Raw genomic sequence first — 27,213 nt, 5'->3', positions numbered from 1 at the left:
TGTGCTAGAGTAAGAGATTTTTGTTTTGTTTTATTTTGTTTGGCTCTTACAGACTAAAAAGTATGCCAAAGGCAGATACTTTTTTAAGTTATAATGTATACATTAATTAATGAATAGCAGTAAACATAATGACCACAAATATTGAATCTGAATCATCAAATTTTCTAGGAAAATTTTTTCTAGAGCTGACATCAGTATTTTGGACTCTTTCCAATAACATAAAGATGAGGTCCATATGAAGGTAGGTTACATACTTTGAAAATATAGGGCCATGTTATACTCTTCTCTAGAGGCCCATTGATCTTGTCTGCAATAAGTCCATACAGCCAGTTTGAATAGACTAATTCATACCCTCAAGTGAGTTTACAATCTCATGTTTGCAATACTCAGCACATGGAGATGTACATTTTAAAAACTATAGGAGATTTTGGACATGGGGACTAGGATATAGATGTCAAAAGGGGTCAAGAACAATTGCAAGTGATGTAGGAAAAAGAGCAAGTGACTGAAAAACTCAGCTGTAGGTTTTTTTTTCTCTAGACCAAATGAGTAGACATAACTCTTACTCAAGTCCTGGAAGGAAAGCTCATGGAAAAGAAAATGTAAGGGACCTATGTCATATAGAGAGACTGGGTAACTGGCCTATCCATAGAGATATCCAAATGACATTGTTGAAACTAGTCCCCTCTGAATGGCGAAAGACCCTACCCCAGCCACTGTGGGTCACCAGAATGGGCTGGTGCAAACTTTGGTCTGGTGTCACAAACTAGGCAACATAGGGCCCTTTCCCAGGAATTTTTCTGCTAGGAAACTGAAACCCTCTCTTATTCCTGTTCATGATGCTCAAGTATACGAATGGAGAATTGCCATCGCCATGGTCATAGGTGGTGAGCAAAGCAGGAAGAGGGAGTAAATCTGATGCTCAGAAAGAAGCAGAAATTGAATCACAACAAATCCTGGCAGCATCAAGCCCTGGCCCCATCCCACCTTAAGTGCATTCCTGCCTTCCCTGGCCACCTGGGCCATGACATTAGTTCTTCTGCCTAATTCATTCCAATTGGTGCTGCTGTCACGGGTGACTCAAACACCTGATTAATTTCACCGTGGGGCACATGATGATGGGCTCTGCGCCTTCTCTGCACTGCCATGGAAACCACTTGAGCTGTGTGGAAGCAAAGTCCTGGAAGCTCAGTTAAGGGAAAGAAACTGCTGATGGCACAAATAGGGCAGACTGGCTGGATACTGCTGGGATTGGAGCCTCCGATAAACAGACGTATGCAAATGCAAGGGAAGATAACTATGACTTGAAGTGAGGCACATTCAGGAAGACATTCCTCTCTTCTCCTAAATATGGCTTCCAGAGGGCTGAATGGTCTTCACTGTTGCCACCACAACTTTTAGAATAAGTCTGGCATGTGGTTATTATCCACGAACATTTTTATAATTCATGAGTTAATTAGAACTATGTCCAGGAAAGTAACAGTGTTTGACAGGGAATGTATATGAATTGCAGAAGATTGAGACTCTGGTGTTTATCCCTTATCTTAAGAAAAAGTATTTTATGTATCATGATAAATTTGGGCAAAGGGGACTGCCGTGAAGAGTAATGAGCAGATCATACATATGACCTTCTGCTCTTATGAACTCATAAATGTTATTTCTCCAACATCCAAATAAAAATTGCTTGTGATAATTGTGGAACATCAATTTGCATCACAGTGTGTTTCAACTTACTTGGTACCCTTAAAACCATGTATACTGTTTGAGTGAATGGACAATAGAGCCAAACATGGACATAATGTTTACATGCCAGCTTGCTTCAGGTGGTCATCTAATTCATGATGTTATGGTAAAATTCAAGAAGACTTATAATGATATTATGTATACAAGAGAACTCCTTTTATCTTAAGGGTTGCAGCCCTGATAATGTTCATTTTTTATAATGTAAATTTTAAACTGCTTAAAAATACATGAAATATTAGCTTAAATATATTTATTGAAAAATAAATATAGCTTAGGTATAGAAATAAATGCTACATGAAATGCAGAAAATTATTATCTTTACAGTGCTGAGAAAATTTAGTGTAGTTGAAGTCTGATCTTCTCCCTTCCACAAAACTTTTCACCTCTGAATCACAGCAGGAAAAATCCACTTGATATGAATGTAATTTGCTTTTTTCTTAGCTGTGTTAGAATTGAGACTGGCAACTACCAAACACATTATCATCACATAGTAAAGGCTATTTGGCCATGAAAAGTTGGATTATATGTTTAAATAGCCCTCTGTTTCCTAGTCTAGCCTTATGGTTATTTTGAATGATAATTTTTTATAAAGTATCTGAGCCCCACCAGCTTATATATATCTTTTTTTTTTTTATCTACAGCCACACATGTGGCATAGGGAAGTTCTCAGGCTAGGAGCTGAATCAGAGCTGCAGATGAGGCCATGGCCACAGCCACAGCAGTATCAGATTCTAGCTGCATCTGCAGCCTACACTGTAGCTTGCAGCAATGCCTGATCCTTAACCCACTGAGCAGGCCAAGGATCAAACCAGAACTCACATCCTCACAGACACTATGTCAGGTTCTTAACCTACTAAGCCACAACAGGAACTTCACAAATGTTAATGTTTTGTGTCCAGAAAAGTCACATGGCCAAAAGGTTATACTTTAAAGCATAATTCACAAATGCATATGAATTTGTTTGATAATTTACAAAAGTGAGACTAAAATATTATTATTACAATGAATAACCTCCACTTTTGCTCAATTTTCCAATACAGAGAAATGAATTGCACATATATTTCCCCCCCAACACACACACACACACACACACACACACACACACACACAGATGCTACTAATTACTTTCTGCACTTAATGAAGCTGGAGACTTAAAAATCTAGTTTTAATTCTTACTGTATGTCTCCAAATGATCCTGCTAAAAGAGAGGAGCCTGCATTGCCTTAAAATAAAGTTAATTAAAATTCTTGAGGTTAATGAGATTAATTGAGCTAAGAAAATAATACCTGGTGTCCAGTGAAGCACTCAGTGAGACAGTGAGATTATCAGTAGAAAGTATCCTTTGCTCTGCCCTTTCAGAAAAATATACTTTTGCTTTTTCTTATGTGAAAGCCATTAGAGTCAAAAAAAAAATCCCCTGCCATTTGTGAAACTCTTGAGGTAGAGGTGATGACAATAGAATGAGGAAAGTAATAGCAAATATCCTACAAAAAGAGTGGCCTTCAGGAAAGAAACATATCTCTATGGACTGGATGGGCTAACATAATATATTTTATCTCTAAACTTACTGCACTGAGATGCACAGAAGTCCTCACAGGTTCTTGCTTCCCTGGGTTGGTATTTTGGTTTCCATGTAATTATATGGTTAAGAATATTACCATTGTATGAATAATAGCACTGATCATATCAGAAAATGAGGACTAGCTCGGGCATAACTGAAACAGAAGTGAGAGCTGGTTGGGATATTTGGGGGGTTTTGTTTGCTTTTGTTTCACTATTCAGAGTTTTTCTTTTTTTTTCCAGTTGCAGTGTGCAAAAAATAATGATGAAGAGATTAAAATAACACAACTCAGCCTTCCAAAAGTCCTGTAGGACACTGTCTGCCCTTAATGTGAGGGCAGTGGGTATTCCATGAGATATAGTAAATGAGAGCTCCATTTACACTTTTAATTTTTAAAAAGTTGGCAGGTTGAGACAGTTCCTCAGTTTCTGGGCTGATAGACTGCTGTGTCTACATCGTGATTATGGGCACATAACTGAAAAATGGCAGATCTTTGTAGCTGAATTTGATGCATTTCAGAATAGTGCTTATAAGGAACTGAAGCCTACAGGATGACCAAGAGGCAGTTGTTATGATATGCCCTAGTGCAAGCCCAGGAAAAAAAAAATATATATATATATGGAAGTGAAATGAATGCATTCACCCTTTTATCAAGAGTATTGCCAATCTAGGATCAGAGCATTACATGACAGTATAAATTATGGCAAAAGGTGAGGAGCCCTACTGTGTTTACTAAATAAAAAGTTAATCCATATGTTTCCTTGGTTTTTAAGGCTTCAGTTTTGATCTGGAAAGTGACTGAATAAATATCCCCAAGGATTGTCTTCAGGTTCCAAGAGCATAGAATGCTTTCAATTATGCACTTACTCTTACTAAATAGTTGTACTACATTAAGATTGGGCATTTTAGAGATATAATGTAAGATGGAATTCTCCCATCACCGCATTCAAAATTAGTCAAAATTAGTGTATATATAGTGCATGTACATGTATGAACGGTCTCACACACACACACACACACACGCACACACACGCAGAAAACCAGGCGCACAAAAGATGTCAAAAGCCTTTTTTGGTCAGTGACAATAAACACCACAGAATATAAATATAGTTTTTAGAAGTAGAGGGCACACAATTTGCTAATGGTTAAGGAAAGCATTTTTGAAGACTAAAAGGAAATTTATGTAATTGGAACTGCAATGATCCCTGGAGGGGTAGATAGCATGGAAGTAGAAAGGAAGAGGAAGTTGAACTTCTAAGGAAAAGGTACACATTAGCGGCAGAAGAAATGAACAAAAATAAAGTTTTACTGGTGAGAGAATGCTTGGCTTCTGTCCAACCAGAAATCACATTTCAGGACCATTTTCAGTCCGTGGCCTCTATGAATGCAATGGAACCTAAGCTTGACTGTTGCCATTGAGGAGCTGGTATCATTTCTCTCTTATGGGCTTAGAGAAAGGACACAGATGGAGCAAGGGTACCATGTTATAAAGAGTTGGCATTATGCCCAATGAGTATTTATCCTGAGTGATGCCAGTAAAGTGTAAATAAAAGTAGGCAGTATCCTAACTGGTATGAAGCAAGACTCTGCAGAGTAAGCTACCCTCTCCAGAAGCTGGAAACCAAGCCAGCACCACAGAATTTTCTGAGCTACTTGTGGATATATGAGTGAACATGTCCTGGCTAGGCCCATGCACCCAAAACCCCCAACACCCCACTGAGCACACAGGAAATTGATGTTCCCCAAGTTGTACTTTCATTTCCAGTGATATACTAGGAGAATTTGGAGAAGAGATGGAATACATAGCACTTTGCTTTAATTTTAGTAGACTTCAAGGCATGAATAAAGGACTTGGGAGTGAATTTAGTGTTTTTTTGCTTTCTTTTCTAAAGTAAGACATAAGTTTTCCTTACAAGAATAACTTTTTTTTTTATTTCTTATTTTTCCTGTCTTTTTAGGGCTGCACCCATGGCATGTAGAGGTTCCCAGGCTAGGGGTCTAATCGGAGCTGTAGCCACTGGCCTACACCACAGCTCATGGCAATGCCAGATCCTTAACCCATTGAGCAAGGCCAGGGAATCGAACCTGCAACCTCATGGTTCCTAGTCCAATTCGTTACCACGGCACCATGACAGGAACTCCAAGAATAGCTTGTTTAAATAACACTCTATCCTCTAAAGACACCAATTTTTTCATTCTATTTTTACGTTCATTGAATTGGTCTATTTGATAGACAGTTTTTTGTGTGTATTAAGGGCAATTAATAACAAAACCACTAATACCGAATTTGTTGACCAGTTCTTTTCCTCTGAGTATATACATTTCTATTTCAATTATTTTTATTTAAGAAGAGTTGACTTATAATGTGTTAGTTTCAGGTGCACAGCAAAGTGATTCATATATATATATATATATATATATATATATATATATATATACACATACACACACATATTCTTTTTCAGATTCTTTTTTCTAATAAATTATTTCAAAATATTAAGTAGAGTTACCTGTGCTATACAGTAGGTCCATGTTGGTTATCTGTTTTATATGTATAACATTGTGTTTATGTTAATTCCAAACTCCTAATTTATCCCTTCCCCTCTTTCCCCTTTGGTATCTGTAAGTTTGTTTTCTGCATTTGTGAGTTTATTTATGTTTTGTAGATAAGTTTATTTGTATCATATTTTAGATTCTACATATAAGCAGTATCATATATTTGTCTTTGTCTGACCTACTTTATTTAATATGATAATCACTAGGTCCATCCATGTTGCTGCGAATGGCATTATTTCATTCCTTTTTATGGTGGAGTAACATTCCATTGTATATATGTACCACATCTTCTTTATCCATTCCTCTGTCAATGGACATTTAGGTTGCTCCCATGTCTTGGCTGTTGTAAATGGTGCTTCAGTGAACACTGGGGTGCATGTATCCTTTTGAATTATAGTAGTCTCTGGATATATACCCAGCAGTGGGATTGTGGGATCATATGGTAGCTCTATTTTTAATTTTCTAAAGAAACACCATACAGTTCTCCATTTTACTTAAAGTATTATTTGCTCCATAGTATAAGTAAAATAATACAGACTTATGATGGAAAGCAACAAGTCTCTAGCCATCTTCCACTCCACTTAGGACCACACATCCCAAACACAACCACTTTTTAATAGTTTCTCTGTTTCTTTTTCTTTCCCTCTCTCTTTATCTTGATTGGGAGGCCTCCATGTGGTTCACAAATTTCAATAAAATACAAGAGACATATAATATAGAACATATAATATAGACATATAATATAGAAGGCTATATAATGAATAGCCTTGAATCCGCCTCTCCTCCCCTTCACCCCTCCTCTGCCTCCTGTCCTGCCACTGGCAACCAATTTATTACTTTCTAATCTACCTCCATTGTGTCTTTCTGTCAAGACAAGCAAGCCCCACTATATAACCCCATCCCCTCTCTCTTTCTAATGTTTACCTCTTAGCTTTAAATTATATTTTTTTCATATATCATTCATTTATCTGTGCAATTATCAATGTAAAATGTCCATTGACACTAACTCCTCCCCTGATTCGACTCCCCTCATGTGGTTGATATTCCATTGGTTGGTTACATTAGCATTTTTTTTTCATTCTCTTTTTAGGGCCTGCAGGATATGGAAGTTCCCAGGCTAGGGGTTGAGTGGAAAGTGCAGTTGAGGCCTATGCCACAGCCACAGCAACATGGGATCCCAGCTGCACTTGTGATCTACATGATCTACACTGCAGCTTGTAGCAACACTGGATCCTTAACCTACTGAGCGAGGCCAGGGATCAAACCCGCATCCTCAGAAACATTAGGTCCTTAACCTGCTGAGCCACAATGGGAACTCCTGCATTAGAATGTTTGATTCATATACTTAGAACTTTCTTATTTCATTTCTCTTCACTGGCTCTCTGATCACCTGCTCTGTTGTATGAGCACACCCAGGGCCCCATTCTCTTCCCTTCTGCTAACATCTCCTGTCCTTTACCCACTATGTCCTCAGCTCTCGGTGGAAGGAATAATATTGTGTACATTATATTCACAAACTTCATGTTTTGCCTATGTGTTGGAATTGCTTCTAATGTTTTAAACTAAGAATACATTTTCATTTTCCTAAATATGTAAACTGACAATATTTGATCTCAATCAGACTCCCCTTCTTTATTAGGTGACCTGGTTTTCTTCTTCTGTTCCCTCAGCCATTACTTTCCTCTCTTACCTTTTCTTGGTGTTTGAAAATTGGACATTCTTTGTGTTTGCATGTTGGTCATTTTGTATCCAGTTGGTAGACTTTTCACTCTGAATTCTCAACTTTTCTTCAGCTCTGTGACATTTTAACCTACAATTTTTTCCATTAATTTTATCTCCTCCATTTTCTGTTTTATTCTACTGAAAAGTTTTAATTGTCTGTATGAACTTGCTAATTTTTTTTGTCTTTTTGTCTTTTTAGGGCCGCATCAGCAGCATATGGAGGTTCTCAGGCTAGGAGTCTAATCGGAGCTATAGCCCCTGGCCTACGCCACAGCCACAGCTACGGCAGATCTAAGCCGCGTCTGTGACCTACACTACAGCTCACTGCAATGCTGGATCCTTAACCCACTGAGCAAGGCCAGGGATAGAACCTGCAACCTCATGGTTCCTAGTCAGATTCCTTTCCACCGTGCCACTATGGGAATTCCCTAAATATTTTTTTGCTTTCATTATATTTCTTCAAGTGTTCTGTCTCCATGTGGCTTTGGGTCCATTATTTATTATTTTAGCACCTCTGTGTACCATCTGAAAATCTGAAGATTATAATGCCTCTCACTGATGTCATTAGGAATAAAAGAAAGAATATAGGAAAATCACTTAACTCACCACTATCTAATATCAAAGTTCATGTTATATTAAGCTTTATATGCCCTGCATCTCTGTGCTTTATTTTAAAAAATTATTGGAAACATTTTTAGTGTAAATATTTGTTGTTGAGTGCTTTCTTGTTTTTCAACCTGGCATATTGTTGTTGTGTAAGATAATATATATGTATTTTAGCCCCTTATACTCATAAAAATAAGCAAACAAGCATGCAAGTAAAAATAAAAACTTTTTTGCCATTTTCTGAGACTTCAGTTCTTCTGAGTGATTATGAATCTGCTGACTATATTCCTCTCAATATGAACATTACATTATCAGCAAAATAAAAGAATTGAAATATTTCTCTTGTTAATGCTAGTTAGTATATTTGTTATTTGCTAACAAACATACTACTCTCATGTCTTGCTTACTCCAACTCACCAATTTACATGTTCTAAAAGAGACACTTTCCAATTACTGCAATATTCTGAAATTATGTTACATAGGAAACATGTACAGTGTTTTTAAGCGGTCTTCGATGTTTTTTGTTTGTTTGTTTTCCAGTATACCCATATGTTGCCTTATATAGCATCACTGATTTGATATGTTTCTGAATAAAATGCTTTTAAAAACTAAATCAAATTCACCCATAAAAAAGAATGAAATAATGCCATGGATGCAAATAGCGATTATCATACTAAGTGAAGTAAATCAGACAATGAAAGACAAATATGATATGATTTCATTTATATGTGGAATCTTATAAGAAATGCTAAAAATAATTTATTTATAAAACAGAAACAAACTTACTCAAAACCAATGTTATGATTACCATAGGGGAAATCGTGGGTGGAAGGAGGAATCAGGATGATGGGAAAACATATACTCACTTCTGTATAAAATAGATAATTAACAAGAGCCTATTATATAGCACAGGGAAATCTACTCAATAGTTTATAATAACTTATATGGGAAAAAAGAGTGGATATATGTATATGTATGACTGATTTACTTTGCTGTACAAATGAAACTAATCCAGCTTTGTAAATCAACTATATTACAATAAAATTTAAAAAAATATCACATTTGTGCATGCTGAAAAAAAAATCAGATGTTATTTGAATTCATGCAGTTGGAGAAGGTACTCAGTATTTGTCTTGCATTAGTTTCAGTGATTGTTTTAACTTTTATGGTCAGGTGAAAAGTAATGTATTTTGGTCTCTGGGTCAAGAGGGATCAAGTCTATTTCGTGCTCTGCCTCTAGCTATGAGCTCTTGCGTGGGTAACTTCACTTCACGGGTCTTTGTTCCCTTGTCTATAAAAATGAACAGGGTCTCAGGGTTTTGGGTTCTGAAAGATGGTGGTTCTTTCAGATGGTAGTTAAACCATTTACTTTCTCCAAGAGACATTGATAAGGTCTCTTCAAATTGTCAGGTGTCCAGAATCTACCCGGCCTGAAACTGTGCGCCCTTGTCTGCTCCCGTGTAAAAGGGACTGCATTGTGACTGCTTTCAGCGAGTGGACGCCCTGCCCAAGGGTGTGCCAACCAGGTAAGTGGATGCCATTCCCTTCATTCTTTGTTTCCTTCCTGACCACCTGCTCTTTCCCCACTGCTCAACAAGTGAGAGGTGGTGGAAGGGGAACTCCCTTCTTTTCCATTTGCACATCATCACCCTTGGGATAAAGTTAGTAAAATTTGTCAATGAAACTTTGGATTTCCAGCTCCATTAGGATTTGCCAGAGAAAATATATTCAGTTGTTGTGTGTCATGATTTCACAGGCATGCATTATAGGGGTACTCATCTTCTATTAGTTGTGGCATTTTGAATAGCCATTCAAATATGGTCCCTCAGAAAGCATCAATACCATCACAGTTTATCTGTGGCTCCTGTGTGCGTGGAGCCTGACTCCAGCCATCTTCATTAAAATGTAGGGCCTGAGAGTTCCCACTGTGGCTCAACAGGTTAAGAACCTGACATAGTGTCCATGAGGATGTGGGTTTGATCCCTGTCCTCACTCAGTGGGTTAAGGATGTGGTGGTGTTACAAGCCGCAGCATTGGTCTCATATAAAGCTTGGATCCGGTGTTGCCATAGCTGTGATATATGCCAGCAGCTGCAACTATGATTTGACCCCTAGTCTGGAAACTTCCATATGCTGCAGGTGCAGCCATAAAAAGAAAAGAAAAATGTAGGGCCTGCAGCACTCTGCATACATCACTGATAACTATAAGCCTGTTGAAGAAGAGGGACCGATACATTAAAAACGTGTTGAACAGGTACAGAAATTAACATGATATGATTTTTATTTCTTTATTCTTAATGGTGATGCTTTACCCACCTGGATGTAATTGGTGGGCTGTAAGGAAACTTAATATCCAAGTCCTAATAAACACACAGGAGCACTTTTGTAAAATGACTGCCTTTCTTAGAGCAGCTCGTTTCCCTCACACTTATTTCAGTCCCCTGATGAACTCATCCATGTGGAGAGACAAGAACTCCTAATCCCAAAGCTCTGATTTGGCATAAGACCTAGAAACTTGGTCCTTTCCCCTAGACTCACACTCTTGCTTTGGTCCCATGGATCTGACCATTGCCACAGTTAAAAATCACACATTCAAGAGAACGGGGGATGGAAAAAATATTAAGCCTAGAGTTCAGAGTGAACTGGGTTTCCCCCACACCTCCCTGGCCTTGCTTTGGCAGTTACATTGACTCAGGCAGGGCTTGGCTCTCACTGTCTCACTGCACTAGCTTCCTTGAAAAATGCAGAGGGAAGCATGCAGTTCTGCAAAAAGAGAACCTTCCACAGAGACTGAGCATATTAACACCTAAAATTCCGACACTGTGCATTGCTCTGTTATTTATTTATTTATTTAATTTTTAAGGCCACACCTGTGGCACATAGAAATTCCTGGGCTAGGGGTTGAATTGGAGCTGTAGCTAAGGTTTACATCACAGCCACAGCGACACTGGATCCAAGCTGCATCTACGACCTATGCCGCAATTTGCAGCCAATTTGTAGCCACTAAGCAAGGCCAGGGATGGAACCCACATCCTCATGGACTCTATGTAAGGTTCTTAACCCACAATGGGAACTGCCCTATTGCTCCCAAATTGCTCTTTGACTCACTTATCTTCATGGAAGTGATGTGATAATATGACCAACATTGATTACAATCAACCTGCCACATCAAGCCACCTGTCAGTGATTGGCAAGGAGTAATGTCAGCTCTTAAAGCTTCCCATCATCAGCGTCTTATATTACAAGGGTGGGGCACCTACACAAAGTTGTTATTATTTGACATTTTATATTTTTAATTGATCCTTTGTCAGAATTAACACGGCAGCATCCAGTAAACTTAACTTATGGATAGAATCAGAAATAAATGTATTGAATACAAAAGAGTTTTGAACATACCATGGAATCTTTTTCTGATCTTTTGAGGGGTGGAAATAGCAATCTCTTCCAGAAACTCTCCAAAACTTTTTTTTTTCTTTTTAGGGGCACACCCATGGCAATATGGAGGTTCCCATCCAAGGGGTGAAATTGGAGCTGTAGCCTCTGGCCTATGCCACAGTCACAGCAATGCCAGATCCAAGCTGTGTTTGTGACCTACACCACAGCTCGTGGCAATGCTGGATCCTTAACCCACTGAGTGAGGCCAGGAATCAAACTGTAGTCCTCATAGATGCAAGTCAGATTCATTTCTGCTGAGCCACAATGGGAACTCCAAAACTTATTTTCTTGAATGAAAATGCAAAATCTTAGAGCAACAAACTACTCAGGGCTTGTTGAGTAGTCAGGAGAATGTCATTTCCAGACAGAAAATGGAACAGAAAAGGTATGATCTCTACTCTGAACCATTGGAAAGGCAGCATCTAGGAAGCTGGCTTTTGAAATTTTAATAGCAATGTGCCTGAAAAACAGTCAAGCTCTTGAAGATAAATATTGGGAAAATTCAGGAAGATAAAATAGTCTATGACAATAGAGGTTTATTGAAGTTCAGCTATTTCTTTCAGTTTCTTCCTCATAAGAGATTAGCATAACTTCTTCTGTTAAATGATTTTAAGGAAAAGGCTGAATTAAAAAGAATACCCTATTGGCTGCCAGATATTCATGTTAGAGCTGTCATAGTCCCCTGACACTTCAGGAGGCATATTAGTTTTGTTAAGCCTGTGTGCCCTAGTGGCCAGAGAATGCTTTAGCTGCTACTGTTGCATGCATTCTACCTTCAAGCAAATTCTGCTGCATGAGCATCTTCTCCTAGTGCTGCCTAAGAATGGAGGAATCACAGGGCCTGTGAAATAATTGCTCTTCCAGCAATTTTAGATTTGACTCGAACTTCCAGAGATTCAATTAGTTATTTAAATGATTGGCATTGTAATGAAAATAGTTCTAAGCCTCTGTGGTCTCTTTTTTGCCTCTGATTTTTTAAGCCTAGATAATTCTTTTTACAGCCCAGTGGCCAGGGGCCCTGGAGGAGCATAGATTCAATTTTCAGATTTCTCCCAGCTTTCCACTTCAATCCTATTTACCCTCATGTTTTGTTTATACTTTGGGACCAATATATTATTAAATAACTGTGGGTTAATTAGTGGGGACCATTATAGGGCAATAATTGGAGGAAATAGTACCTCTCTATGTGTGGTTCTCAAACTGTATTGCCTCTGAATCACCTGGGAACATTATTAAAATGCAGACTTTTCAGCTCAATGGCTAGAAATTCTAATACCATAACTATGGAATATTTCCAAACAATTGTGCTATAAGAAGCTACCTCTGAATGGTCATGTACTTCCTCTCTTAAGATAAAAAAAAAAAAAAAGGAACATAGATCCTTGAACAAATGCTACTTAAACTTTGGACATACAGCCTGTTTTTCAGCTCCTTGGATGCACCATATTCTTCCCAGGTCAAGCTTGTAATGACTGAAAACATAGCCACTGGAGCCAGATGGCCAGGGCTGAGTTCCAAGGTTTGCTCTCTGACATTGGATGTTTCCATGTCCATTGCTGCAGGGCAACAGGAGATCCTGGAAGAGGGACAACATGGCATAACAAAGCACATAAGAGTCTTTCCTTTAGAAAAGTGGGGGACCAGGAGGCACTCCATTCCACAGAACAAAGCCGCTTAGGTTTTATCCCACATGCCTTTTATTAGGGAAGGTGATGTAGGTTAATGAGCGAACGTAGCAAAATCAAGTGCAGTTAATGATAAAGCTATCTCTTAGTGGTTGTGCTTTTGCATGTGTGCTGAATTTGTTTACTGCATTGTTCAGCAGTTTCAATGGTCTCCAACAGGATGTATCACTTAAATCTTTATGTGCCTCAGTTTTCTCATCTATAAAATGAGTTAATAGCCATACCTACACATGAAGAAAGTTCTTAGAGCACTCACTGCTTTGCATGGGCTAAGCATGGGGCAAGCATTTCTGTCATTGTTCTAAGCCTTTGCACCTGCCCTGTGTGAGGCTGGCACTGTGTTCAGCTACCCCTCCTTCCTGGACCTGTATATCTGGGGGAACCTGCTGTAGCAGCCTTTCCCCAGGAGCCGTGCTCATCTACTAGACTATGTTAGATCCTTCCCCATTCACCTCATTATCCAGATCATCCCATAACATCTTGGACATCCTTTTGTGACACTCCCATACATATCTTTCCTTGGTAATGTTGCTTTTGCTAGATTATAAGGCCACAAATGCAGACTCTGCTTCTGTCTTTTTCATCACTAAGTCCTATAAACCCAGCATAGTATAGGGCATAGTTGTCACTCAATAAATATTTTTTGAATGGACAGATGTCCTGTAAAGAGAGAGAAATGCTTTGAATCCAGGCAGTCAATACTCTTCTGAGAGTGTCCCTCAGAAGATACTTTGGGAAATAATATTTTTTGAGTTTTTTAAAAGTTTTTTAAAAAGTTATAGTTGATTTACAGTGTTCCTTCGATTTTTGATGTACAGCAAAGTGACCCAGTCATACACATATATACAATCTTTTTTCATACTATCTTCCATCATGTTCTAACCCAAGAGATTATATATAGTTCCCTGTGCTGTACAGTTGGACCCCATTGGTTATCCATTCTAAATGTAATAGTTTATGTCTACTAACCCCAAACTCCTTGTCCATCCCACTTCCTCCCCTCTCCCACCTGGCAACCTCGGGTCTGCTCTCTGTGTCTATGATCTGTGAGAAACAATATTTTAAAGTGATACTTCTCAAATACTTATACAGGTCCCTTGGGGATCTTTTAAAATACAGGTTCTGTTTCATTAGACCTAGATAGGACCTGGAATTCAACCTGTCCACAGGCTCCCAGGTAATACCTGTATGTTGATGACAAATCTCCAGGTGGGGGTGGGGTTAGTTAGACATTTTTGAGCAAGGCAGTGACATGGTCAAAGCTTTAATGTGAAAAGCTTGGAGGTAGAGTAGGGTGTGGGGTGGAGTGAAGTGGTTTAACCTAAACTGGAGATTAGGAAAAGGAAGAGTTTGAGCAGATAGCAATCACAACTAACAAGAATGGAGGAACTCTTTTTTCAGCTGTAGCTTTGGGTTGGGTCATTGAAGCTGTGAAGTTTCCTGGTCCCCAAACTAGGCTGAACAATGGAATCACATATAGATTTCTAAAGTATTCCAATGTGTGGGTCCTACTATAGGATATTATGAATTAATGGGTTTTTGGTATGACCAGGGAATCACTTGATTATGTGAATCCAAATCCAAATCCATTATAATCCCCTTAGAAAGCCAAGATATTTGCCAAAGGTAGAATATATCACGAGTGATTTGTGTCTTAGCAATGGATGAGGTGTGTCAGGTTTTATTTAGTCTTGGCTGGATTCATAATCTGAATCCTTATGACTTACTTAAAAGTATTCTCAGGCCGTGAATAGTCTCTGGCTGATAGCCAGCCATGGTCCCCACTTCTTACTCCTCTTCATCTGAGCCTCTCCTGAAAGGATTAATGGCAGTTCCACATTCTTTTAAGTAAATCAGATAACAATCAAGCTGTGGCCCTGACATGGACTCTCCAAATTTTAAGACCCAGTAGGAAATTAGCCAAATAATCAAGAACCCTTCTTTGGTGATGTTCTCGCTACTTTCTCTTTTCTTTCCGCCTATAAAACAAATGCCTGCATGAATATCCACAGTTGGTTGTTTAATAATAGCAACAGTTTGTATAATGTAAAGGTTCTCAGACTCATAGAGTTTTTTCAATGCATAGATGTCCCAGATTCACCTTATCTCATGTTCGAGTCTCTTCATGTTGAAGGGACATCTGCAATATCAAAACTCCCCATAAGTGATTCTTATAAGTGATTCTTATAAGTGGGCAGGAAAAAAAAAATGGAGTTCCTGCTATGGCGCAGTTGGCTAATGATCCAGCTTGGCTCTGAGGAAACACCAGTTTGATCTCCGGCCAGGCTCAGTGAGTTAAGGATCCAGTGTTCCAGCAGCTGCAGTATAGGTAGCAGTTTCAGCTTGGATTTGATCACTGGCCTAGGAAATTTCATAGCCCACAGGGGCAGCCTAAAAAGAAAAAAAAAAAAAAGTTGGCAGAAATGAGAAGCACTCATTTAGTGCTTTATACTTTAAAAGGTATCTTCATGTACATTTTAGCCTAACTATAGGAGATCACTGATAATTGTTTACCTGGGTAGTATTGAAAATTAATTATTTTGGCTGCTGATCTTATAACTATTCCATCTAATGTTTTTACTTTAAAGTCACATATCAGTACTGATTTTCCAAGATTTCCCTCAGGCTATGTTTAAAGGGACTTATTTTATATTTTAAACATTTAATAATATGAATTTCAGACATATGCATAAATTAACACAATGCTGGTATAAGATACTAATCGTTAACAGAATGCACTCTTATGTAGTCATCAGCCAATTAAAGATTATCATCAGCTCATGGTCTCTCTTGTTTTGCTTATATTATAATTATCATCCCCCTTTTCACTATTACTGGGTAATTTTATAATGATTCCCACATATGTATACCACTTCCATTGGAGGGAAAAATACGTAAGAGGTAAAGTTATTAGATATTTTATTACATAAAATTTGGCATATTCAAAATAACTCTTCCTATAAATTTCTAGAAACTATGGAGCTAGTGATTAATTGTTTTGCAGTATTAATCATTTAAGGCCGAGGGAGGTTCTTTAACTTTCATCTCTAGAGGACAAGCTGGACAGCAGTAAAATGGTAACAGAAAGGCCAAAGGCAAACTGTTATGGGGAATTGGTAGGAAACTTCATTTGGGGGATCCTTTGCTCCTGCATCAAATATCCTAGAGTTACATCTTGAGTTTCCACTGTCAAAGACAGTAATTTTTTAATGTCCAAGTCCATAGAGCATTGAATAGACAGAGTGGTTAAATGCATTGAATCTCAAGTTCAACTTCAATAGAGTTCAATGAATTCAAGGTCCACAGAGTGGTTAAGAGGATTGAATCTCAAGTTCAACTTCCTTGGTTCAAATCCAATAGTTGCCAAACAAGTCGCTTTAGACTCAATTTAAACTTTGTTGTGTTTCAGCTTCTTCCTTTCTCAAGTGAGATAATATCAGCACCCAATTCACAGAGTGATTATAAACACTAAATGTGAATAGGACATTGGGCAGAATGCCAAATATAAGGAACTTCTGCTGATGCTGATGACAATGGTGTAAGTTCCTTAAGATCAGGAACCACGTCTTTTATTATGGTGGTATCCTGCAGTAACTAGTTGTCCACGTGTTGCTATTGTGGCACTTGTTTTCATGTCTGTATTTTTCTTGGATAGATTTTAAAATCTGGAAGGCACATGGTAGGTGTTGATTTTTGTTAAATGAATGAGTCAACAGTCTTCATATCTTTCCCACTACCAGTTCTAATTCCTAACTATTTTGCTTTCATTTAGAGGAAGCCAAAGCATTAGCAGATTATTCAGTGGGTCCAGGCCAATTAAGGGAAAAGGTACTGGCCATTCAGAATTTCACATGTGTCAAAAATCATATTCCTCACACTCAAAGACATGCTAGAATCAGCCTCTCTCCTTACTCCTTTCAAGCACATAGTCCCCTCTTTATCCCCACTAGCCCACCTCTATGTTTGTCCACCTGGGAAATGGAGGATGGAGTACTAATTTACACCAAATGATGAAGTATATACTCTGTTTTAATAATCAGGATTTGGGGCCTGGAATGCCAGCCCTCACAGTAGTGTTGAAGGCAATATAATAGCCTGATGACTTTTCTGGAGAAAGTGACTTAATGTAAATCTAAGTTATAGCCTCTATGAATTGTGGATGTTTTCTGTTCCCAAGGGATTCCTGAAAAACTAAATAAAATGAGACATATCTCTCACATATACATTCCAAGCCACAGCTCAATACACAGAGTATAGGTCCCTTTGTTTTTATAGGCTTCCCTGGGGGGATGCGTCCCCTTTAGTTCATAATTTAAAGCCCATAGATCACTACATAGCCCCTGTACTCAATAAATGTCCCTGAAAAATTAGCAGGAGAAATGATAAACACTTGGGTTTATTGAAATTGTAGTTCTCAATCATACTCCTGCCAAACCAAGGAGTTATGCCAATAAAATTCATAAAAGACACTTCCTTTCAATTCATGTATCTGAAAAAGCATGATAGGTTAAATTCTTTTATTTTTTTAAAGTTTTTTTCCCTCCCATTTTTTCCCATTATAATTTGGTATCTTCCACCTGTCACTTTTAAAACCCAGTCTGAGGTGGATTTGGTTTGGCCAAAAAATCAGATGCAAAAAGGAAAGTTTGGGGAGCATTTCATTAGAGCCCTATGACCATCCAGATATGGAATAGCCTCACTGGGTTATAAGGGGAGCTACTAATCTGGCAGAGCTCTGGACTGGCATGACCTACACCTTCCTTCAAGGGCAAGTGTTTGTTGATGTCTTAGCTCACAGGGAAGCCTTTTCAGTCCACATTTTTCCCTCCTACTCCCTGCCTCCTCCTTCTTCTTCTTTCCCTCCTACCTCCTCCAGTCTTCTATGGATCCCAAGATTGCAAAACTGGTCCAGAGTTTGATGTACATTTATGGGGACATGGAGTTCACAGCATCACCAACTGGGGTTTTTCTTTGCCTTCTCCAGTGGCTCCAGGAGGTGGGTCTGAGTGTACATGACTAACAAGTGAAGAATGCCTGCTCAAAAAGATGAGGCCACTGGTCTGAGGTTGTTGGCATGTCAGAGGCAGAGCCACAGTTGGAATCCAGATTTCTTCTTATTCTTTCTTTCTTTTTATGGCTGCACCTTCAGCAATGGAAGTTCACAGGCTAGGAGTTGAATTGGAGCTGCAGCTTCCGGCCTTCACCACAGCTACAACAACACCAGATCTGAGCTGCATATGCGACCTATTGCCACAGTTTGTGGCAATGCTGGATCCTTAACCCACTGAACGAGGCCAGAGATCAAACCCACTCCTCAGGGAAACTACGTGTCCTTAACCTGCTGAGCTGCAATGGGAACTCAGAATCCAGATTTCTTTGACTGGCTGCCTATTTTCAACATACAACAAGCCCTGTTTTTACATAGGCACAACTCATCCTGCCTGTTTACTAGCAATTTAAGAATTCAATGTCAAGTTCTCTGGAACCCATGGCACAGGCCTATACAGCACAGCTCTGTCACACAGGGCTTTTGCATGTGCTAGCTCATTGACCATCAGGACAGCTTCATGATAAAGTAGCAGATATTTCATTAGTCTTGTTCCATCAAAGAAGCAATGGGATCTTCAAGGGATGCACCCCTGGGCACTTGGTCCAACAACAAAGACCAAGTCAAGATACCCAGTTTAAATTAAACTTGCTATAAAGGTGAACCTTTAAAGGTATAGGGAGAAAAAGCCAGATAGGTTAAAACTCTTACTGTTAAAATCATCTAACTTCTGCTTTGCTTCATTATAACTGCCTTGTCCTGTCAAAGTAATAATAGCTGCAATTTATGGACATGCATTGTCCTATTTAATTGTTACCTCAACCCTATACAGAAAGGACTGTTGTGACCCAATCTACATATTAGGAAATAGAGGCTTAGATATGGGTCCCAAGATTGCAAATCTAATAAATGACAAAAGCTCATAGCATCCTAAGCTTTTAACTATTCTTTGGTCAGTGAGAAGTTGCTGAACAATCCCTGTGTTCCAGGCACTGTGCTAAGTACTGTGTGTGAAGAGTGCTGTCTAGTGGAGGACAATGGAGGACTTGAACACAACTTGCCTCAAAGCATAGGCACTTGCAAAGTATATTATGTCTTATGCAGTAATTTTTCAGGGAACTAAGAGAAAAGGCAGGAAGGAAAGTCAGATTCCCCTCTGTCTAGAATATATTTCTCCTCATCAGTGGTGGTTCACTGCTGATACTGACCACTCCAGGACCCATGCTCAGCTCTTTGGAAGGAAATTCTGAGCCTGACTCACTTCCTCCCTTATATTTCCATCCATTCCTTTCAGGGCTGAGCTACAAGCAGAGGAGTGGCAGAACCTGCCAGATAGGCTTCCACCACAAAAACCGTCCTCTTTTGACTTCAGAGCTTCAGTTTGGGGTGAGAGCTGTTGTCAATTAAGTGGAAATATATAAAAGGAAAATGAAGCTCCAGGGAATTGAAATGCAGTAGAATGACATCTTTATGTAGCACAGAAACTGGGAGTAAAGGCACTCACCCTAAGTGTGATATGGGCCAGAGATTTTACTTCAAACAAAAGAGGCAGTCTCTGTGTGTACTTGAATTTATATCAAAATGCCTCTGCTATCCTTCCTATCCCTTAGTCTCTCATAGACAGTATTGCTTTGGATGTCTTTTAAAAAGATCTTAACATACCAAACAAAATTTAATAAATAAAAAGTAAACAAAAGAGGTAAATGGAGATTTGATGTGTGAAGTTCTGTCTCACATCTAGAATCCACTGTTATGACTTCCAGTTTACATCTACAAGTTGCTTTCAAGCACCATTAATCTCCTTCATTCAACAGTCAAGCTTCATTACCATAAATAAATTCTGTGGCTCACATGGATATTCGTAATGATTTATTGTTAGCCTTGGTGGCAAAAATCTGTGTTTCTTTGAATGTGTGAGTGCTCTTTCTTTTCAATTTTTTTTTTTTAACTTATGGCTAGTTTCCTTTATGTAATCTCTAGAATTCTCTACAGACAGTATAATGCAACACAGTATAACCCTGGTTAGCCTACAGAGGTAAATGAGTTGCCTTTCAGAAGCCAAGTTACCCATTTCTAATTAGGGGTTTATTTTTAGAGTTTTAGTGTACTTTCTACAAAGAAATAGAGTAAATTAGTTTTCCTCCAGCTCGGAGGTTACTTTAAATTTATTAAATAATTTTCTACAGTTAAAAAGAATAAATTCATTATTTCCACTTCCTTGACTTTGGTTCAATTTTAATACGATTTTCAGTGAGAATGTGGTTTCAGAAGGTTTTTGACGCATCAGATTAGCCAACATGATAGTAGATTTATAAACTAATTTGTATTACTAAAATGAAGTCTAGAGTTGAAGGTGAAGCTAAATGTTGGCATCCTAATATGTTAATTTGAATCTACTGGTTTTACAAGAACATCAAATAATTTATGTAAGGAAACAAATCAGGAAGATATTAAATTCATGCTCAAATGAAGTAGATGGCTACTCCTTTCAAGTGTTCTCAAATAGAAAAATCATTACTCGATATCCTGCTCATCTATTGTAGTTCCTTCAAATTTAAGTTACTACACGGACATCGTTCAGATAGAGTAGATACTGAATGACATGGTTTAAAAGATAAGGAAGAAAATATCCCAAAGTAAGTATACTAGGAATAGCAGAGCCCCTGCCATTTGAGATCTTTCCAAGTTAAATGTAATTTTCTTTGACATCTAAAGATGCTTCTCATAATATGATTTAGAATACAGGTTTAGGTTATAGATGATAACCAGAGTTGGAATGTAGCCTGCAGGAATGCAATGATAAGATCTATGGGAAATTTGTTAATTTCTAACTTGAGCCAGTTAGAATCTGGGAACTGATATTTGATTACATTCCATTGAATGTAATCAAACTGATATTTGATTGCATTCCATTTGGCACTTATATTCTGCTTTGAGCCTGTGTAGTGGAAGGATCTTGTCCTTTTTAGAATCTAACACACTTATAGCGGACTCTTGGTGTTTCCACTTCGTAGTTGTGTGTTCTGAAATTTACTTAGCCTCCTTGAGACTCTGTATTCTTCTCTTTAGCATAGATATAACACGTAGCATCATGAAACAGCTTGCTTCCTTGGTTTCTCTTATCCTATGTAAAGAGGCTAGCTCAGCAATAGTTTGTCAGTATTCAATAATTACTTCCTTGTCCCCCATTTCATATTTGTCTCCCCTAAATTTTAGAATCTATGAATACTAAGTGAAAGCCATAAAAATTATTAATTTTATAAACAGAAAGTACTTAAGTGTGTGCATGCACATATGTGTGGGGAGAAAATGAAAGAGAGACACTTTCTTCTAGTAGAATAATAATAGAAGCCTAGTAAATATATATTACATTGCATGGAAATAATATAATACATGACCAACAAGCTTACATGGGGTCTTGGACTTTGAGGAAATCTATCTTTTCCCACCCCTTTCCCTCCAAACCAAATTCCCTAGCAATTGAATTCATTAAAACTGAGGGAGATCAAAATAACAGCTGATTCTCCAACAAAGACTTAGACAGACTTTACCTGGTCATGGCCCCTGTTAGACATCTAAAAACTTCAATGAGTGTGGCTGAGAATAGATCAGACTTTGTACATCCTCTGGGAAGATGTATCCTGAAGGAAGAGAAGCAAAAAGTGGAAGAGCCACATCTGTCCACTTCTTTCTCCCCAAGCTGTGATTTAGCTACCACGCATCCTTTCCAAAGGAGAGACAAATCTGGGAAGCAGAAAAAATCTAGGGATAATAAGGGCTATAAAAGTGGATCTACCCTCACATGTAAGGAATCATCAGGAGGGCTCTACCCTCATTGTCTCTTACTAAGCAGCTTTGTGAACTCAGGACCTACCTTCTACACTTTCTTTGACGTACATCCAGCTATGCTGGTCTCCTTACTGACCATGCTGGTTCTGCGTGTTCATACTTTTATTTGCTCTTCCTTGTCCCTGAAGTTTTCTTCTCCCAGCCATTTGTATGGGTGCCTTTTGATCAATGCTTTGTTTGTAGTTCAGATGTCATACTTCAGAGTCTTTGTCTGACAATCTTACAAATCACCTTCTTCCTTTTGTCTTTCTTCCCCATCACCCCATGTTAGTTTCCTCATAGCACTGCCCAGCCCCCCATAGAATGTAAACTCTAAGGTTTGTTCAGTGTTTAGACACAAGGAATAGTGGCTGCCACAAAGCAATGTCTAAATTGTTATTTAATGACTAATAATGGATGAATGTATCATTTATTCAGTAATGTTTTGCATAGGGTTTAGTATACCAAGTTTTGTGCCAACTTCTTGTAATATTGAGATGACTAGGATGAGTTTACTTTAGCCAAGTTTTTTTTTAAATAGGAATTCAAGTATATAAATTCAAGAACATATTCTTTCTATAAAAGGAATGAACACACTGTATTAAGCAGCCAGGAGAAGGGTGTCTTGTTTTAGTTAAGTTTTTGGAGGAGGCAAGATTTTGTAGATCAGGGGTTTCTAAGTAAACATGGGATACAAATATCTTAAAGATAGAAGAGAGAATGTGTGTGAAGAGGCTTGGCAGCAGAAGACTCCATTTTAAGTAAATAACTTACAGTCAGCCTATAGTGCTTGGAATGCCTAATGCATATATAATGGGGGAGTGATAAGAAACAGGGTTAGAGTGTCATGTAGCAGCCAGCTCATGAAGAGATTTATGTCATTCTAATAAGTTTGGACATTAGCTGGAATGATGATATAAAATTTAAATTTTAAGCATGGGTGTGAGAAAATCAGACTTCTGTTTTAGGAAGAAAATAATAGTACAGAAAATAATGAGGTTAGACAGTACTGGAAACCAGTAGGAAAACTATTCAATTACCTGGCCGAAAAATGAGAATCTGTTTTCTTGAATAAAAAAGAAATATGAATTGTAGGCAAGTATATAAATTTCCATAACTCAACATTGTTTAATAGCATGTATTCATGACCCAGTATGTACTTGTGTTATTTGCCTATCCTGTGGAGTTCACATCACTAGATGATTATGTAAACTCTCTAATTCAAGATACTTCAGCACTAAGAGAGAGAAACAAACAAACAAACAAACAAAAGAGTAAGCAGTTGTCAACTCCAGGATGGAGCAACCCCCTTCCTGGTTACCTTCTGAGTGTATACTCCCAAGAAGTAAAATGAGCTCAAAAACAAAGAGGTTCTCACTAACTCACCATGTTTCTACCATCTGTTCGTATCAGGACCAACAATATAATTTGCAGAGCCCAAAGAAAAATGAAAATATGAGTGCCTTGCTCCAAAATTACTAAGACTTTTAAGCTGAAGCAGAACATTAAACCAAGAGCCCCACCAAGCCTGCGTGAACCCACACAGATCATATGCCCATGATGCTGGTCTTGGTCCTCACTGGCTTTCTCTGGGGCCAGGATCCTACCTGACTTTGAGTTTTGATCCATGGCAACAGTTGTCATATCCCATGACTAAAACATTAACCCAGATTTTTTGATTACCATAGCATTGGATTACAATTCTTCTTGTATTGGGGAAATTCAATGATCAGAGGGATTAGGAGCAAGGCGGGGGAAGGTGACAGCAAAGCAGAGAAGGTAAGAACACATGCTCTGGACCCAGACTGCTTGGGTTACAAGTCTTCTCTGTCATGTTACTGGTACCTTGGACAAGGTACAAAACCTCACTTTGCCACCATCCTCTGACCTGCAAAATGAGAATGATGAGAGTAACTGTGTTTTAGGATTGTTATAAGGATTAAGTTAATTTGGAAAGCAAATGAAACATGGTAAATGGCCTTTGTCTCATTGTTTTAGAGATTATATTCTGAAGAGTGAGTCTCGCTTGGTTCCATGTAGTACAAGTATTACCAGCCAGCATGAAGTCTGCCATTTAATGAGCAGAAGGGCTTAATTTCAATGTAGTTGAGCTTACCAATCATGTATGATTTTTGTTTTTGTCTTTTAAGGTATTTGTTCCAGTCCTAAGACATAAAGCTTTACCCTACCTTTATCTTTGGATAACTTTATATATGTCTTTAATAATTTATTTTATGTATGATATTAGATAAAAATTTAATTTATTTTTCCATGTGGAGACACTGACCATTTCTATCTCCCCTAAGTACCCCAGTAAGCCCAGTGATCCAGTGACTCTTGTCTTCCTTGCTCTTTCTGGAATTTGACTCTGGACCTTTGAAAATATTATTCTATCTAGACTCCTCTTCCCCTAGATATCATAGATGACCTCCCAATTTCCTTCATGTTCTGGCTCAAATATTCTCTTCCCATTGAGGCTTTTAAGTTAAAATCACTTCCCCCCAACACACACACACCTTCTCTCTCACTCTCTTCTACATTATTTTTGTTTTTTACACAACATTTAATTGCCATATGAGACACTAAATATTTGACTTGACTTTTTTTCTTTTTTGGCCACCCTATGGCACATGGAGTTCCCAGGCCAGCAATAAAATCCAAGTCGCAGTTGTGACCTATACCACAACTCTGGCAATGACAGATCCTTAATCTACTGTGGTAGGCCAGGGATCAAACCTATGTTCCAGCCCTCCAGAGAGGCTGCTGATTCCCTTGTGCTATAGCAGGAACTCCATGGTATTTATTTATTTAATTGACTTTCTCCTTCCATTAGAATGTAAGGTCTATGAGCACAAGAACAATGTTTTATTTTTTTCTTTTGTTGTAGTCTCAATTTCTAGAATAGTATCTCCTCCTTATGATTTCAGTGTTCCTCTTCCAGAATAATCCAGAACACTGCATAAACAGTTATGTCTTGGGTGTTCTTCTTCTACATAAAATGGTGAGAAATCCAGCTCCACATAGCGCTATGTATTAATAGAAGGCATCTGATTAGGAAATCTCTGGGTGTCTTTTTTTTTTTTTTCCTCTATTCCTTCTGGAATCAGGCCAAGACAGAAAAACACCCCGACTCTTTCTCTGTGTCAGAACAGGTAATTTCCTAGTCCACTATACTCAGGGATTCAGGCTCTATGTGTGTGTGTGTGTGTGTGTGTGTGTGTGTATGTGTGTGTGTGTGTGTGTGAGACTGGTGTCTATGTGTGTCTGTTTGTGCAGAGGTGGAGAGTGCATTCCTAACAGCTGTCCTGTGAGTTGGCTTGAGAGTATTACCCACATAGGACAAGCAATAAAACTGAGGCTCTAAAAGGTTAAGTGCAATGCTCAAGGTTGTATAGCAATTGAGTAATGAAAAGCTGGACTTAGAAATCAGAGCCCCAGAGGTCTTGTCTATTGCCAGAGCCATTGAATTTGGTCTCTGTTGAAAAGTGAATGAGGATTATGGAAATTTAAGAATATAGAATACATTTTTTCAGGCAACATTTCAAAATGTAGAATGTGTGTATGTATCCTGGAGCCTATTTTCAACATTGCTGAGAAGTTAAACAGAAAAGCTTCGCAATTTTGTTTAATATTTTTTTCTTTCACAACTTCTCATTTTTTTAGATGCATAATTTATTATCATTACTATTAAAATGTAATTGATTTACAGTGTTTCATCAAATTCTGTTTTATAACAAAGTGACCCAATCACACACATTTCTCTGTGCTACACAGTAGGATCCCATTGCCCATCCATTCCAAATATAACAGTTTGCTTAAAAAAAAAAAAAAACCCTAAATGCACATCCATCCCATCTCTCCCTTTTCCCTCCAGGAACCCCAAATCTGCTCTTCATGGCCATGATCTGTTTATATTGTTTGTTTTATGTATGTATGTATGTATGTATGTATGTATGTATGTATTTATTTTGACTTTTTGGCATTTCTTGGGCCGCTCTCGTGGCATATGGAGGTTCCCAGGCTAGGGATCTAATCGGAGCTGTAGCCGCCGGCCTACGCCAGAGACACAGCAACATGAGATCTGAGCTGCATCTCCAACCTACACCACAGCTCACGGCAACGTGGGATCCTTAACCCACTGAGTAAGGCCAGGGATCAAACCTGAAACCTCATGGTTCCTAGTCAGATTCATTAACCACTACACCATGACGGAAACTCCTGTTTGTTATTTTTAGATGGGACCATCTATTCCATATTTTAGATTCAACAAATAAGTGATATCATATGGTATTTGTCTTTTTGTTTCTGCCTTACCTCACTTAGTACGAGTCTCTAGATCCAACTCAAAAGCTTTTGCACTGGAAACTATGTCTAGTCACTTATGATGGAGCATGATAATGTGAGAAAATAGAATGTATACATGTATGTGTAACTGGGTCACCATGCTGTACAGTAGAAAAAAAATTGTATTGGGGAAATAACAATTAAAAAAAATAAAAATAAATCAGCTGAAAAAAAGCTTTTGCACAGCAAAGGAGACCATTAAAAAAATGAAAAGATAGCCCACAGAATGGAAGAAAATCTTTGACAATGATGCAATAGACAAGGGCCTAATCTCTAAAGTATATAAACAACTCATGCAACTCAACAACAACAACAAAAAAAACAACCTGATTGAAAAATGGGCAAAAGACCTAGATAGACATTTCTCCACAGAAAACATACGGATGGTCCACAGGCATAAGAAAAAAAAGGCTCAACATCACTAATTATTAGAGAAATGCACATCAAAACTACAATGAGGTACTACCTCACACCAGTCAGAATGGCCATCATTAACAAGTCAAAAATAACTAATGCTGGAGAGGGTGTGGAGAAAAGGGAACTGTCCTTCGATGTTGTTGGGAATGTAAATTGGTACAAGCACTATGGAAAACAGTATGAGGTGGCTCAGAAAACTAAATATAGAGCTACCACACGATCCAGCAATTCCACTGCTGGGCATACATCTGGACAAAACTTTCAGGAGTT

General features: G+C 38.3%; 1 protein-coding gene across 1 annotated transcript in view; it reads left to right on the top strand.

Moving 5' to 3' along the window:
• Positions 1-27,213, top strand: part of THSD7B (thrombospondin type 1 domain containing 7B) — an 832,155-nt gene that overhangs the window by 372,913 nt on the left and 432,029 nt on the right. Inside the window, exon 9 of the mRNA XM_047772023.1 lies at positions 9,599-9,714. Within this exon, the coding sequence (XP_047627979.1) occupies positions 9,599-9,714 (116 nt within the window). The remainder of the gene's footprint in view (positions 1-9,598; positions 9,715-27,213) is intronic.

This window comes from Phacochoerus africanus, chromosome 3, assembly GCF_016906955.1.
Source record: "Phacochoerus africanus isolate WHEZ1 chromosome 3, ROS_Pafr_v1, whole genome shotgun sequence".
NCBI classification, from domain to species: Eukaryota; Metazoa; Chordata; class Mammalia; order Artiodactyla; family Suidae; genus Phacochoerus; species Phacochoerus africanus.
Note: the sequence above shows the minus strand (reverse complement) of the source record. Positions and strands in the feature narration are given on the sequence as shown.